This window comes from Gekko japonicus, unplaced genomic scaffold (genome assembly GCF_001447785.1).
Source record: "Gekko japonicus isolate JY-2015 unplaced genomic scaffold, Gekko_japonicus_V1.1 scaffold276, whole genome shotgun sequence".
NCBI classification, from domain to species: domain Eukaryota; kingdom Metazoa; phylum Chordata; class Lepidosauria; order Squamata; family Gekkonidae; genus Gekko; species Gekko japonicus.
In genome coordinates, this window is record NW_015171510.1 from 1,305,131 (window position 1) to 1,322,119 (window position 16,989).

The 16,989-nt window shown below is 40.9% G+C and overlaps 1 protein-coding gene across 1 annotated transcript in view; it reads right to left on the reverse strand.

The window, feature by feature from the left end:
* NFASC (neurofascin) overlaps positions 1–16,989 on the reverse strand; it is a 136,320-nt gene that overhangs the window by 70,911 nt on the left and 48,420 nt on the right. The window contains 6 exon segments of the mRNA XM_015419339.1: positions 5,541–5,665; positions 6,516–6,663; positions 8,154–8,320; positions 8,417–8,528; positions 9,981–10,124; positions 14,828–14,959. Coding sequence (XP_015274825.1) covers positions 5,541–5,665; positions 6,516–6,663; positions 8,154–8,320; positions 8,417–8,528; positions 9,981–10,124; positions 14,828–14,959 — 828 coding nt within the window.

A 16,989-nucleotide genomic window follows, 5' to 3' on the forward strand; every position in this document is an offset into this window, starting at 1 on the left:
CAATAACATTTTGTGTGTATCCACCCAAGCATGTCTATGTGGCTCTAGACGTTCCAAAATAATAAATCAAAAATAATATTTATGTGCCATATTTCTAAAATGTTGTGCCAATGGCACATCTAAATTTTTACAGCGAATTCTAGATTTATGTTCAGCCATGCATACCCTAATGGCACGCATACTAGAACCAACATACACACTTTTACATGCACATTAAATTAAATGGTCATTAGTTTTAAAGACAGTAGTGTCCAAAAAGTTGATTTGTACTAAACTATAGTCTCCTATAGCATTTTACAAACGTTTTATATATGATGTGATTCTTCTATACAATGATGCTAGTCAGATTTTGGACCTAGTATGTTGGTTTAATACTTTACATCTGGCCATTGAATTCACAGGAGACTATAGTTTAGTACAAATCAACTTTTTTGACACTACTTTTATTTATTTATTCATTCATTCAATTTATACCCTGCCCACCCTGCTGAAGCAGGCTCAGGGTGGCTTACATAAAATACATATAAATACAGTTAAAATAATTCATAAAACATCGTAACTAATTAAATAGTAGTTATCCTAAAGTGCTAGAACAGTATTCAAGTAAAGTGCAAGAGCAGAAGTTTCAATGACCATCGTCTAGCATTAAAAACTTTTGTGAAGTCAACTGATAGTAATTCATTCCTTCAGTTTAAATCCAATCATCCACATCACATGAGAGAAAATTTACCTATAGGTCAATTTCTGCGGGTCCGCAAAAATTCAACCTTTGAAAGAAACTGTTCTTTTTTAATATAATATATTTATTGGTTTTCAAACATAAAAAGGATGAGACAAAAATTTGGTGTCACAACACAGTATTCAAACATAACACGTTTGTTATAAATTTCCTCCTCTTGACACAATAACAAAGGCAAATTACTGCTCAGTGCGTATTTCAAGCTGAAGGGGTTACCCATTCAAGTAATCTGATAACTAAATACATGATTTGTCAGAATTACAAATCTAATGGCAAATCAAACTTAACATTTATTTACATTCTGTTATTTCTGGTCAGTCTAAATACATGTAAAATCATTACAATTTTGAAAAGAAACCAACATCCTTCACTCTACCTAGACAGGTTAGTTATTTAACCCTGCTTAAAATTGTATCTATCTGTATACCAAAATAATACCTACTTTTCTATCTATTTTCTTTTGAAAATTACTTAATAGCTGTGCCAAAATGTTTAAATAACCTTGAGTTTTCCGTTTCCTTACTTCTTGCTTTGTTATCCTGTAGATTACTTATATCAATACCATTATATACTTGTTTTCTTACCTATTCTCTTTCAACAACTACTTATCCAGTAACAGTAACCTTTTGTTCTGCTACCCTCGTGTTGTCTGCGTCTTTAATTTGCCAAAGCAGTACTTATTTTCCTGTTTGTTTTCTTTTAACAACTACTTAATCGGTGACTGTACCCGATTACACAAGTAATCTCATTTTTTCTCTTCATTTTTCTGCTTCCTTATGTCTTACTTTGCTAACCTGTAAATTTTTTATATTAATACCACTATGTGTTTATTTTTTTACCTATTCTCTTTAAAGAGTTCCTTGACCAGTTACTTTAGTCTTTTATTCAGTAACCTCTTTTTTTCTAAGTCTTTACACCGTTTTGCCTTCTTGTAGGTTATTTATGCTAATACTACTATTGCTACCCAACTAAAAACTAGTTTAAATCATGTTAAGCAACATCCAGAAGGTTAAAGAAAATAAAAATACAAATACAAATTTGAGGCAGCAAGAAGAGGATTTTTTTCCCAAGTTACAAATAATTATTTAGCTTCCCATCATCCTGTTATTAAGGTAGCAATATAGTATACACATACAGAAAATGCTCTAAGCCACAAGTCATATTTCTTATATTTTTCCCCTAATTTTCTGTAGCATTTATTTTTTAACAATCATGTTTAAATGACTTATCTCTTTGTATACGTAAAGTTTTATTTCCAGATTTTCCCATCTAGGTTTCAGAGAGCCGGTCTTCAAACTTTTATTACCACTACTGACTTTCCTTACACGACACCTTGCTTTCTTTTTGGCCACATTGGTTGTTTTCTCGAATGGGAGATTTTGAAAACCTCCTTTTGCCATTTCCAACTCTGACAAGTAGCTTGTTGGTTCTTTTAGGCTGCACATTTGGTTGATATCACTTCCCATATTTTCCGTGAGTAAATCATGTAACCCCTTCCCTTGGTAATAATCCTGTTCTTCATCAGAGCTCTGCTGAGTGTATTAGCTCTTTCTTATTTTTTCCAAATCCAAATATAAACTCTGAGGTTTTTCAAAGAGATTCTTACAAGTTTCTTCAACCACTTGCTGAACTTCATCTATCAAAACTTTTTGGAAATGCTCCCAGGTAAGATTCCCAATTTCTGTGCTCTCCCGATCCTCTGCCTCCTCAACATCCACTACTAACGCCATTTTCTTATGCAGCTGCGCACTTGTATTCCATCACATTAATCATTGAAATTCAAATGTCTATATAGAGTAGTATGTTGCAAATGTCATATAAACGTTGCTCTTGTTAGTTGTAAATTCCAACAAATAAAGTTATTTTTTTGCCCTCGCAAGGTCGTTCAAACAATCTTTACTCCCGTTCTCTTCCCAGCCGCTTTCTTCTCAAATTTGGAAACATTCAAGAGGGGTATTTTAATGGAAGTCTTCGCTATTTTATACTTGAAAATACATGTACTCACGTCTTCGTTGCTGTATGTTATGTTATGTTATAAATCCAATAGTCTCTAAAAAGAATGTTCGCAGCTACGGCAAAACATGGCGACCATGTTTTGCTCCGTTTCTTGCTCCTGCTTCGAGATGAAACGGTCTCTCCCGCTTACTGCCATTTGTGGGGTGACTGAACAAGTCTCCTGCTGCCTGACCTCCCTCCGAGAGGTCCGGTGGAGCCCAGAGCAGTCATGTGGACTGGGGGGGGGGGCTCCAAAGGGGGCAAGAAAGGTCAGGGATAATTGGGAGCATCCCAAGAATCACCTGTGGCGCCGTGGCGCTACCCGGAAGTCAAGTATCGAAAGAAATTGTTCTGTCCAAGTGACACATTTGGTGCATCAGTTTACACGAAGGCGTTACCCTGATTGTGTCATCAATTGCGGCTTGATAAGGACCAAAGTTTCCAGCAGAGAAGAGTTGTTCCAGGATAAGATAGTTCAAAAAGACAGTAGAATTAAATGTGCTTTGGATTACACAAGTTTAGCAAATTCCATAAAGAAAATTATACATAGACATTGGAAGATTGTTAGTTACTTACCTGGTTGTGCAATGCTACCTACTGTCGTTTTCAGAAAAACACGAAGTTTCAGGAATATATTAGTTAGAGCTGATCAACTTCCCCCAAGAGAAACAAATATTAAAGGCCACCACAAATGTGGATCCTGTTCAATCTGTCCATTACTGTGGGAAACTGACTATATAGAAATTAGGAATATTAAAATACAATTGAATCAATTCACCTGCTGTTCCACAAAAAAATATCTGTGTATTTAATTTAATGTGCGTGTAAAAGTTTGTATGTTGGTTCTAGTATGCGTGCCATTAGGGTACGCATGGCTGAACATAAAATTAGAATTTGCTATAAAAAGTATACATGTATATTCATTGTATGTTAATAGTGAGTGTGACCAGCATTTGTTATGATTCATATAGCATTTTTGTAGGTGAGAACATTTCTTGGTATTGTTTATATATCGTTTTTTTACAGAAGACTTACCTGATGAAGGAATAGATCTGAAATGCTGATTATATTACCCGGAACGGCGTAGTTTCCACTTAAAACAGAACTTATTTACTACAAGCCACAATATATAGATGTTTGGACTTCAATTCAAGGACATGTGATATTTATATAAACAATTTTTTTTTCTTGGTATGCTTGTTCTATTTATGAAGGAAGTCTGCTGCTTCTGAGATCTGCTGTGACTTATTGTGGGTTTGTTACCACCCACTTTTGGATAATTGTTCTTTATTATGATTGTGATTCTACAAATATATATATGAGTTTGGCATTATTATTGACTTTGCTTTCTAGATAATTGTTGTTGCATTTATTTAGCGTGCTTTGACTACAAATTTGTTTGTGATTTCATTGGTCATTGCTGCAGAGACTCTAATCTGGGAGAACTGGGTTTGAGTCCCCACTCCTCCACTTGCACCTGCTGGATGACCTTGGGCAAGCCATAGTTCTGACAAGAGCTGTTCTTGAAAAAAGAGTACTCTCTGTCAGAACTCTCTCAGCCCCACCTACCTCACAGGGTGTCTGTTGTGGGGAGGGGAAGGGAAAGGAGTTTGTAAGCCACACTGAGACTCCTTTGGGTAGTGAAGGACGGGGTATAAATCTAACCTCTTCTCTTCTTCTTTTTCTGTAGCCTCCCTCCTTCTTACCACAAAATGGCTGCCATAGGGGCCAGGCCCAGTCACAAAGTGGCTGCCATGGGATACTGGGACTAATCACAAAGTGTTGGAAGGTTGTAAGTCAAGAATTCCCCCCCAAAGGAAGCAGCTGTTTCTGATTATGTGCTGTGGACACAAATGTGATGCCTTCTGGGGATTCCTGAAGCATCCCTTGATCCAGTGAGCTGAAGAAAAGCCAGGACTGGTTATTTGCTTTGGGTAAGAAGCATATGGATGGCAAGAAACCCATTGGTGGCCATGGGTGCCATGTTGGGGATCACTGCACTAGGTAGCCTTCAAACAGGACTAGGAAACAGAAGGGTTGGCTCAGTGTATGGTTAGCCTTGGGGAGTTAAGAACAAAAATTGGTTGCATTTCTTTGATTCTGGATTAAGGAAATGTTTCAGTTAGTGACAATCAGATGCTATTTTCTCCAAGAGTCCAGTAGCACCTTAAAGACTAACAAAATATGTGGCAGGGTATGAGCTTTTACGAGTTACAGTGACTCACAAAAGCTCATACCCTGCCACATATTTTGTTAGTCTTTAAGGTGCTACTGGACTCTTGCTCTTTTCTACTGCTACAGACAGACTAACATGGCTACCAATCTTGATCTGTTTTCTCCAAGTTATGTTAAGATCTGGCCACAAGGACTAACCCAGGGGTAGGCATCAGTGCAGTAGACCTGCTGCTAGAACTCTGAGGAGAGGGCAACTTTGTTTTCCAATCACCACCACCACCATCATCTCCATGTGCCAGGAGAACGCTGGCTACATAGTGGCAACAGTAACAGACATGAGCATTTCCTCCCCAAGGTGCCAAGGCCTGTTCAGAGATTTACGCTCAGAGAGAAAGGTTTTTAGAGATAGGCCACTGAAATGATCTTGGCTGACTTTTTAATGACAGATTAGGCAGTTACAAATTGTTAATAGTAACATGTCGGCTTCAAAGGATTAAATGGTTAATTAAGGCATGTGGTTTAATTAATATGTCTTTCCAGGAAGAACAATTTGTTGAAATAAGCTAACCAATGTTAGTCCCGTGGACTAAACCTCATAAACTCAGTAGACTTGAGAGGAAGATGACGTTACCTAGAACAGTGAGATGGGCTCTGGCAATGTCTCTATCTAGCTCAGTGCTGGCTACACAAGTGTAATACCCTTGATCTTTTTCAGACACTCCATATATTGTCAAGCCATCTTCATCCTTCTTCATCCTTTCAAAACAGAAGCATTGGAATTAAAAGCACAAAGCTTGCCTCAAAACACAAGGCTTGCCTAACCCCAACCACAGGTTAAGCTGTAATGCCTCCTCAAATTTACTGAAGCATTTTCAAGTATGTGCAACAAATACAGATGTTTTCAGACCAGTTCCACCCTGTAACTTCCTTACCTTCCTCCCTTCCTTTGATCAATCTAATGAATCCTTATCAGCCTCAATCATTTGTCAAGCTATAAAACTGCTTACGTTTTGAAACCCATTCTATTAAATTCCTTGTCGCTTTTGGGATGCACACATGCATGCATATAGAAAAGCTCCAATGTCTTTCAGTAGCTAGCTCAAAATGAAAATGGTCTAAATAGATCTATTCCCCATTTCAATAAATGGGTCAAAATTCATAACATTTAAACAAAAAAGCCAATGATTTCTAATGATTTGTTTTTAAAGTGCAGATGAAAAAAAACTTAAGACTTGTGAATGCAAAGTCTTACTGAATAAGCAATAATACAATAAACTTTTTAATTTCCTCCAAGAGATAACACATGTCAACTGTTACCAACTGGTCACATCCCTTACTATCTGAGAATGATATGGCAACAGTTTCCGGAACAAGTTTATTTCTACTACAAAACATTCTGTACATTATCATAATCCAGAATGGTGTGGTGCTTCTTTCTGGCGAGCCTTGCTCATCTAACCATCTTTAAGCTGTAGGATGCCAGCAGAAGCAACTATAATGGCAACTTGATTTATTCATTCCTTGCATCCTGCAGAGATGCGGAGTAAAAGGTTAGGCTTCCCATTCATCAAGCCTGTAGCTTAAGAAAGGTAAAGGTGACACAAACCTGTTTCCTATGTACAGGGGGCTATCATCCTTGAGCCAGGAGACTGTAAGTTTCAGTGTAGGATCATATTTTACTCTGCATGATAAATGAATTGTAGAACCTTTCTTTGGCACTGCATCAGTTGGTCCAGTGATTATCCTAGTTGGGTCTGTAAAGAATTGTAAAAATATAACCTTTTGAGATATCAGGGCAGGAACAGAAAGAAAAAAATCACTATCTTTGTGCGAACAGAAATAAATTAACAGTGTGTTACATTCCAGAATTCCTCCTGATTTCTTGCACTCACAATGCAATCCCCAAGCAGTCCACTGAAGCCAGTGTGCTTAGAAGAGTGTAATTCTGTTTAAGATTGCACTGTAATTTTTACCAATACTTACAGCCACATGAAAAATAATGAAAAACCTTGCAGCCCTTCTTATATTCATGAATTGGGTCTCATACACACTAAAGTTCTTTAGTAAACTACTTTTGTGCCAAGGATCAATTCAACAAGTGGCTATGCGAGGATGATAGTGCGTGCCAAGTCATAAGAACCACCAGCTGGATAAGATCAGTGGTCCATATAGTCCAGCATCCCATCTCACATAGTAAACAACCAGTTAACCTGGAGAGACAACAAACAGGGCATAGAGGCTGAGGCCTATCCCAATGTTGCCTCCTGGCATCGATATTTAGAGGTTTACTGCCTTTGAATATGGAGGTTCCCTTTAGTCACCATGGCTAGTAGACTTATCCTCCATAAATATGTCTAATCCCCTTTTAAACCTCCAAAGGAAGTTTAGAAAACTTATTGAGGGCCAAAAGTTAAAAACATAAGTAAGTATACAAAAGAGTGTTTATTTCCAAGACATCTAAAAACCTTGTAGGGGCCCAAATAAAGCCTCATAAAATGTCCAGAATTACAAATACACAAAAAGGAACAGTGAATGACCTGATGCGTTTCGGCTCACAAGAGCCTTCTTCAGAGGTCAAATAATATACAATACACCAAGCAACAGAGTCCCTGTGACACATGTAAGGCAATAAACAATAAACAGAACAGGACCAAAAATGGAATGTTTCAATATGGAACTGAATGACACACCAAAAGGTTCCTATTTGGGGCCACAAATATTTTGGGGACACAAGGCCAGATATATTTGTGGCCCCAAATAGGAACCTTTTGGTGTGTCATTCAGTTCCATATTGAAACATTCCATTTTTGGTCCTGTTCTGTTTATTGTTTAAAAAAGCTTTTGTGTCACAGAGACTGAAGTGCAGTGATCTCTCACACCATGCCCATTGGTCTCCACAGCCAAGGCTCTAGGTCTTATTGCTGTAGAGTAAGGAAACAGAATGGGAATGGTTCCAGCTCAATAGCCTACTTGAAAATCATAATTTATTGCTAGTTTGAAGTTTGTGATGTGGAATTTAACAAATGATAGCCTGACACAGGCAAACTATGTCAGGAATGACTCATCCAGTCACATCATAATATATCATTACTGCTTTTCCTAATATAAGCAGATAACTTTCGTGTTGCTTTGTAAGCTGAGTAGCTCAAATATAGCCCCATTGACTATGAAGGGAAACTCGCTATCCATGGTTCCATTGTAAATGAAGAATGCTGGCTCTTTGTGAAAACACCAGCCATCTTACCTTTGACTTCCAGGCGAACCTGGATCTCTGCTTTGCCCAGAATATTAGTGGCCACACACGTGTATGTTCCTTGGTCTTCTTTTCGAGCCATTTTAATTTCCAAAGTCCCATTCTCATACATCCTATAGTTTCCACCATCTAGAGTGTTTCCCTGGCCATTCTTGAACCTCACAACAACACAAGAAAGCACTTGTAAGAGAGGAAAAAAACACAGGGCATGTTCTTCTGGAAACAATGCTGTGGAAATCAGTAACAAGTCTTACCACCGTGCTGTAGGGATTGGGGACCCAAAGAATGGACAGTCCAGAAGAGTCCTGTTGTTCTGAATCACTTTCATCGGCTGGCTACGAGGAGCAAGGATACGAGGAGAAACATCTTAAAAAGACAACAAAATGTTGCCTGTAAAGCCAGCCAGAAGTTATATGTTTGTATATAAAACACTGGAAAATTATACACTACTATTTTCACATCTAGGGTTGCAATCCATTTTTGGCATACTTATTTGGGTTTGGGGGATGATTTTCAATGATGGATTTTCTTTCAAAAAGCCATTTTAGAAGTGGAGCTAGTACAAATCAAGAAAAAATGCAGAATAGGTAAGGTTTCATATATTTGAAGTCTGTTCTTGGAATCATGCATCACTCCCCCCCCCAAAAAAGCTTTCATTCATTTCTGTTTGAAGTTCAAGCAACCTTTGGACTCCCTTGACCTTCTAAACCTTGTAAACTGACCCCCCCCCCACTGAGTTTAACTTCTACTATATTTCTCAGCTTTTAGCTCAATGCCTGTTCTCATAAGCCTGGTCACCTATCATTGCAACTTGAACCATGTATCTTCATTATGCATACAGCAAGTATCCTTTTGTCATTTACAATACTGTATTTCCTTATTGATTAGGCATTCACTACTTTCTAAAATCATCCTATGCAAGGAAGACTCTGTCCTTGCCTATCTACAGAAACAGCTGGATGCTGGAGATTTAAGGAAGAAGAAATCTTAGTTTATCCCCTTTCATAATTATTGGGTTAATTTTCAAATCAAATGGGCATACATGCATTATATTATTATTATATAACACTTGCAGCAAAGAGGTTTATAAGAAATATGTACATTTGGCACACTCTATGCAATTATAGACATGAGTAGGTGGGTTACTTTGTCATGAATTATAAAAGAGGAAATTCTGATGTGGAAACTAAATATTCTGCAATTGTTGATCCTTTGTTCCTTAGGATGTGGTTGAAGGAGGAGTGTGGGCCAAAGCAGACTTGCTGTCTTTTTTAAAGAGTTGAATCCAAGTTTCCAAGATACAACTCTGTTTCCCTGCAGCCACACAGCAGCTGTGGGAATGTCTGTTAAAAAATAAACAAGAGCCCATTTGGGCTTGGAACTCTACTCCTGTCCCATCCCATCCCCCCGGCCACCATTTTCCATGCCAAATGTTTCTGGGTTGGGGAATTATCCATTTTTGTTTCTTCATGTACACAGGACAGCAGTAAAAACAGAGGAATACCCCCTGCTCCCTGTACTACAAAAGCATGTTTGAATTATCTCTCAACTTTTTGGGACTGAAATCAAAATGTTACTTTTGCCTAGGGGAGAAATACATGAATAAACACACATAGTTACATATACTCTATCCTTCCCCCCTGAATTTAATCAGTGAGTGATCAAGGATGTTAGTTTTTCAGGGGAAGGGAAATCATGAATTTATGACCACTTCAAAGCAAGGATAATTAGAAATGCTATGAAATCATGGTAACACTTCCTAAAAACAGTACATAATGTACAGAAATCAGAAAGTTAATTATCCTATGTAATACTCACCTAATACACTGACAAAGGCATTGGCCAACAGGTATCCATGTTCATTGGAAGCGTTGCATTGGTACACAGCACTGCTGCCAATCTGGGCATCCCGGAACATAACAGTGTCTCCATTGACTTCACGGCTTGGATTAGGAAGAGAACCTTTGAGGCAGATATTAATTTATTTAGCAAACATGTTATCTTGTACTTCTATTCCAAAAAAGAATAATCAAGGCACCTCACACTGAAACAGCTAAAGAACAATCCCTATAAAAACAGTAACAAATTAATCCATACAACCATCATTAAAAGTAGCAGATACCTAAGTTATCAAAATTAAAAAACTGGCTATAAATATAAAATCCCACATATAGACAGCAGCATCTTAAAACAAGATTAAATAAACAACAATATAAAAAACAATATAAAATAACATGATCTAAAGAATCAAAGCAGTCTAAAAATCTATAAAAACTCAAAGCACCAAAAGATAACACTAAAAAGCCTCTCAGAAAATTCTGCTGGAAGACCAACAAAAAGACATATGTGCCTCTGAAGGGAGTAGGGTTGCCAAGTCTACTTACCTTGGCGGTGGTGGAGCCTCGCTGGGCTCCGGGAGCTCTCCGGCGATGCGCGCGCACCGCCAGCACGTCACAAGAAGTGACGCACTACATCGCTCACGTTGGGGCCGTGGCTCACATTGGGTTTTCCCTCCGACGATCGGGGCCACGGCCCCAACGTGAGCGACGTGGTTGCGTCACCTCCAGTGACACGACCACGCTGCGCTTTGGGGGGCGGAGTACCCCCTGGGGCCCGATTCCACGGCGGTGGAAATCAGGCCTCCAAAGTGGGGGTTTACCCGCCACCCGCCCCCACTTGGCAGCCCTAGAAGGGAGGGAATTCTATAATAGGGGAAGGGGGCACTGCTTTAGGGGGCACTGCTGAAAAGGCTGCTCACCAAATCTCACTCTTGATATTGCTGACTTCTGCAGCAGAGTCTTACTGGCCAATCTCATGTACCAAGCAGATATTTTAGGGAATTTATATCCCTCCTTTCTGCCTTATATCCCTCAAAATGGTCACCAAGGTGGTTAACAAATTAACGCCTACATAATAAAATCACATTTTGAAACCACTCCCCCCTAATCATTAAAACAATTAAAAACAGAGCTAAACTACCAGTCATAAAAACAACAATTACAACATTGGTCAAGAAAGAGGGACCACTGAGGGAATGCCAAATGAAACAAAAAAGTCTTCACCCACTGGTGGCAACAGAGGGGAACAGACAAATCTCTCTGAGGAGATAATTCCAGAGTTTTGGTGCCATGATTGAGAAGGCCCTCTTCTGGGTTGCTATCTGCCTAATCTCAGGAGGCAGGGACATAAGAAGCAGGGCTCCCTGAGATGACTGTAGTGGTAGGGCAGATTCATAAGGGAGTATGCCGTCTTTCTTATACATATGGGTGAAGGCAGTCAGTCCTTCAGGTACTTTATTATTTAGGTCTTTAAAGATAAACACCAGCACTTTAAATTGAGCTACTAGTACATGTCATCAAGCCCACTTCAACAGACAACCACTACCACCCCATTTCTGTGATTTATTACAGATGTTATATATTTAGGGGGGAAATGTCACTAGAATTCTCACTGTATGGACTCATGATCCTGGACAAGCCCTTTGCAGAATTCAGAATACTGCAAAGTACTGCACTGAACACAAGACAGAAGCATGAGATAATATGAAGGAAGGTAAGGAATTGAGAGAAGACCTGTAAGGGAAGCTACACAGTAGGCTATGCAATAGAATATTAAATTTCCCACAGTAATGATTGAAATTCTAATGGTCAACTATTCTTCAAGGGTAGCAATTGGTACAAACTAATCCATATGTCTACTTATGGCTACATCAAGTTAACATGCAAAAAGCCCCCATCCAAGTGTCCTAAACAGGGTAAAACAAACTGCAACAGAAAAGGGAACTGAATCTAGTACTCAGGAATTAACAGAATATTTCCTCATAGATGTGTGTCTATCAGCAAAATAAGGCTGCTCATAGAAGAAACGGGGGCAGGGTTCACGCTAAGTTGTGCTATCATGTGCTAGCGCACCAATTTTCAAATTGTAGCACAGTGATTTTCCCCCCAGCGCAGGGCACCAAGGAATCCTACCTGCCAAGGATGCTGGGCTGCTGTGGCTTTTGCCTGGGTTCCAAGAGGACTGCTGTCTTTCTCTCTTGCTCTCTTCCTGTCCCTTCCCACCCCCGTGCTTGCCCATAGGCTTTCCTGGAGCAGGAGGATGGGCAGAAGGGAGGAATGAGAGGCAGGCCAGATGAGGCAGGCAAAAGTTTGCAGGTCCTCTGGAAAAGGGCTTTTCCACATGGCAAGGCAGGAGGAGAGAGGAAAAAAAATGAAAAGCAGCTACTGTTCTCCTTGTGCTGGGGACTCGTAAGGTGTATTTATTAATGGAGGCTGAGGTGGGTGAGTTCAGAGCACACAACACCAAGGGAAGAGAGTGGGCAGGGGCTGAAGGAAGCACCTCGTGCTGTATCTGGGGTGGAGGAGGGAGAGAGAAATGCCTGTGGTGTATGTTGGGGGTGTGTGTGTTCCTTTTCCTTCCCTGCTGCTTTTGGTGGACAAGAGGCATCCCCTGGGCTCTGTGGCGCAGGCCTGGTGCATCAGTGTGTTTGTGAGAGAGAGTGGGCAGGGAGTCCAGTCTGATTTCCAAGCAAACGGGGGGGGGAGAGAAACACCTGTGGTGTGGTTGCAGGGGGCTCTTTTCCCTTCCCTTCAGTGTGTATGTAGGAGAGTGAGTGGGAGGGAGGTCCGGTCTGATTTCCAAGTGAGCAGGGGAGAAGACTGAGAAATGCCTGCGGTGTGTGTTGGTGGGGCTCCTTTCCCTTTCCTTCCCTACTGCTTCAGGCAGGCAAGAGGCATCCCTGGGGGCTGGGCCCTGTAGCCCAGGTCTGGGACTTCAGTGTTTGCGTAAGTGGGGGGAGGGGGAGTCCGGTTTGATTTCAGAGCAAGTGGCGGGGAGCTTCTTTTAGTATGACCAGCAAAGGCATCGCAGGAAGGAGAGCAGGTTTTTTAATCAGCCCCCCACACACACATGGAAATGCAGGGAGGGGGTTGAGTTGGTGGTACGGCTGCCTCTGCAGGAGCCGGGGGGGGCAACCCGTCCGTGGTTTTTGTGCTACTCTCCCCAAATTTATATCCCCCCAACTATGCCTTTTAGGGTTACCAACCTCCAGGTGGTTGCTGGAGATCTCCCGCTATTTCAGCTGATCTCCAGGTGACAGAGATCAGTTCACCTGGACAAAATGGCTGCTTTTGAAGGTGGACTCTATGGCACTATACCTCATTGAAGTCCCTCCCCTCCCCAAATCCCTCCCTCCTCAGATTCCACCTCTGAAATCTCCAGGTATTTCTCAACCTAGACCTGGCAACCCTAATGCCTTTTGATGTTCTCTCCCATTTCCAAGCCTTTTCTGTCTTTTTTCTTCTCCTCCGACCGCATCATGCATTTTAATATCCCCCCTTTTCAGATTGCTTTTTATGTTCATCCCTACCTTTTCTCCCCTCCCCAAACCCCCACCATGTATTTCATCTCAGAGTAGAAAGGCAGCGATCCCAGTGCTTCCCTAGCTGTAGTCTTTAATCCATGTTTGCTGCATTAATCCTTTGCACATGGTTTATACTGGAGGAGGCCCATCTCTCCTCCCCCCTGCTGCTTTCAGTTGGTTTTATTTATTAGATTTCTTGGTCTCTCGCTCCCCCCAAAGGGTCTTGCTCTTGTAATGTTGTGGTATATTCACTGTATACATGTATATATGTGATGGAACAGTCTGCTTTCCCCCTAATATATGAGTGATTTAGTTTGGTCCTTTTGGGTGGAGCTCTTGTTTTGTTTTATATATGCTGAATGGACCTGAGAACAGGTGGCTGAGTGAGTACTCTAGCCTGGGAACCCACAGCCAAAGTGGGACATTACAAATGTAAGCCTTCAGGCTCCTTTTTAACTGCTGCTGGGGGGGATTTGGAACTTGGGGGGAAGCAAACATGCACAGAGGCTTTCCCTCTCTCTCTTTCTTTCTTTCCCTTTCCCCCATTTCTTTCCCTTTCCCCTTTCTTTCTTTCCCTTTCATTTCTTCCTTCCTTCCCCTTTCCCCCATTTCTTTCTTTCTCTTTCTTTCCCTTTCTTTGTTTCCTTTCCTTTCCCTCAATTTCTTTCTTTCAATTTCTTTCTTTCCCGGGTCTTTCCATTTCTTCATGTTTCTATGTTTTGTATATTTGTAAAGTGAAATTTTAAAAATCCCCCCACAATTTAGGCTCACTCACAACTTTTATGCTCATAGATTTTTTTGGCTCACGACATAGAATTTTTGCTCACAACAGTTGACAGCTAAGAGGGAAAATTGAACAGGGATATATTTCTATCCTAGGGACACTGCAGAGATGAAGAGAAATATCAGTTTGTAAATTAAGAAGAAGCAACCCCCCACCACAATGAGCATGTTCATTACCCATAGAGAACAGCAGAGTGTAGTAAGCTGGGAGAAAAGAAGGAAATGGAAGGGATGGAAAGATAAGACTGCTGAACTTCCGAAGCGTTTACAGTATCCTGGAGGGGAAGTTGTAGATAAGGGGGAAATTTCCCAGTCACTTATCCCTCTGTGACTTCTCATGGGCTCCCAACTTTTTCATGAAAAATTCCATGTTCCTTTTAATTCATCATAGCTCATGCGGTCATTACTAATACCATCATTACTGATAACATCTGTGTATTCTTATCCAGAATCATGAATTCATAAAACACATTATAAGGGTTGTAAGCCATTATTGTCTGTTCATAATAGAAATGCTTACTTTCTATAGGTTCTCCATTCACCAGCCACTGGATTGAAGGCTTGGGGTTACCATTGGCTCGACAAATAAGTCTCCCACCCTCACCGGGAGCCAAAACGAGATTTTCTGGTTCATCCAGCCAGTAAGGAGCAGCTTTAAAATAAGACACATAGACAAAGAGATATTATAGCTAATAAGACAGCATATTCCATTCTAATTAATCAGCATGTCATTGCGTATTTACGCAATGGGAAGAAGTTTGCTATAGCTTTATCTGCCAATCTAATAATATTTTTGTGAAAAATGCAATGCAGCCAATATAAATAAAGCAGCAAAAATATATTTAAAATAACTAAAATTACAAGAATAAGACTATACAAAAGCAAACATAAGCCCATGTTAGTAAAACCCACCCAAACTTTCAGCCTGAGCTTTGTTGTTGTTGTTCAGTCGCATAGTCGAGTCCGACTCTTTGCGACTCCATGAACCACATTATGCCAGGCCCTCCTGTCTTCCACTCTCCTCCGGAGTTTGCTCAACTTCATGTTCGTTGCATTGATAACACTGTCTAACCATCTCATCCTTTGTCTGTCACTACTTCCACGACTTCCCCTTCTATTTGCCAAGGAGTGATGGGGCCGGATGCCATGATCTTAGTTTTTTGATGTCGAGTTTCAAGCCAACTTTTGCGCTCTCCTCTTTCACTATCAGCAAGAGGTTCTTTAGGTCCTCTTCATTTTCTGCCATTAGAGTGGTATCGTCTGCATATCTGAGGTTGTTGATGTTTCTCCCGGCAATCTTAATTCTGGCCTGTGATTCATCCAGGCCAGCATTTCACATGATGTACTTTGCATATAAATCAGGAGTGGTCAAACTTGCTTAACATAAGAGCCACATAGAATAAACACCAGATGTTTGACAGCCACAAGACATGAACAAATATTACATGTTTTTATTTGGAAAATATGCAAATTTGCTTTTTATTAACATTAAATGAGACTGCCATAAATAATAACAAAAAGAGGTAAAAGCAGATATTGATAATGATACTTATTTGTTCAATTATATTTGTTTGCTAATGATATTTAGCTTCCCTAGTTGCCCTGCTGGGAGCTGCACAATGTGTGAAAGAGCCGCATGTGGACTTCTGGTTGATGGCAGCATGCTCACGGACTCACCTCCCGGACCTCCCGGGGGTGTCTCCGTGCTCCGGCAGAGGGAGGGGGTGAGCAGGCTCGTAACCCCCCCCAGGGGCCCAGCAAAGGGACCCTGGCCAAGGAGCTGAGGGGTAGCCTCTTCGATGGCGGAATGCCAGAGAATTGAGGTGCCCCTTTGCTCCAGTGGTTCCTCCAGCCGAGAGACCGAATGGTACAAGTGAAGCTAACCGGGGCAAGCGCAGGAGATCGGGCGTGAAAAATGATGAAAGAAGTGTGGTCGAATGGCCAACTATGAACGTGAGTCAACTGGGAAACGATTTTTGAAAGAAAAGACCCCCCCTACCCTACTCCGTGGAATGGGAAAAGCGAGCGGGGGGGGGAACGCCTCCTATGCGCATAAACTGTTGAGCGAAAGGGGGGGGGAGCAGAAGAGAAACGCGATTAAATTGCCCAGAAGTACTTACCCAATCGAGCTGAGCAGTCAAACGCATATTCAGAAACTTTTAAAAACTTTCCGAAAGTAAACAAACGGGAAAAAGATGGCGGGGAAGAGGGACAAAGACAAAGACAGACTTTTGAAAACGAAACCAGAGTCCCCTAAGCCGGAAACGACCAGTGAGACGGCAAAGGCTATAGCTGAGTTCATGCACCCTCTACTGGATCAGCTGAATAACGTCAAAGAGCAGATGTCCGTGGTAACACAGAGCATTTCTGCGCAACAAACGCAAATAACTGATTTGATTCAAGTAATGAAGCAGGATGCTGAGAAAGTAAAGGAAGTGGCTGAATCAATGCAGAAAGTGAAGAAGAAAGTGCAAAAATTGGAAAAGAAAACTTCCTCTTTGGAAGATCAAATGCTTCAAGTACAAATGGATAAGGCCAATATGGTCCTGCGTTTCCAGGGGGGGGCAGAGAACAAAGGAGAGAATCTTAAAGAACTTATGAGTGAACTACTTGCTCCAGTAACAGAAATAAAGGCGGACTTGTTACCCAACGATATGGATGTGGCCTACAGGTCATATTCAG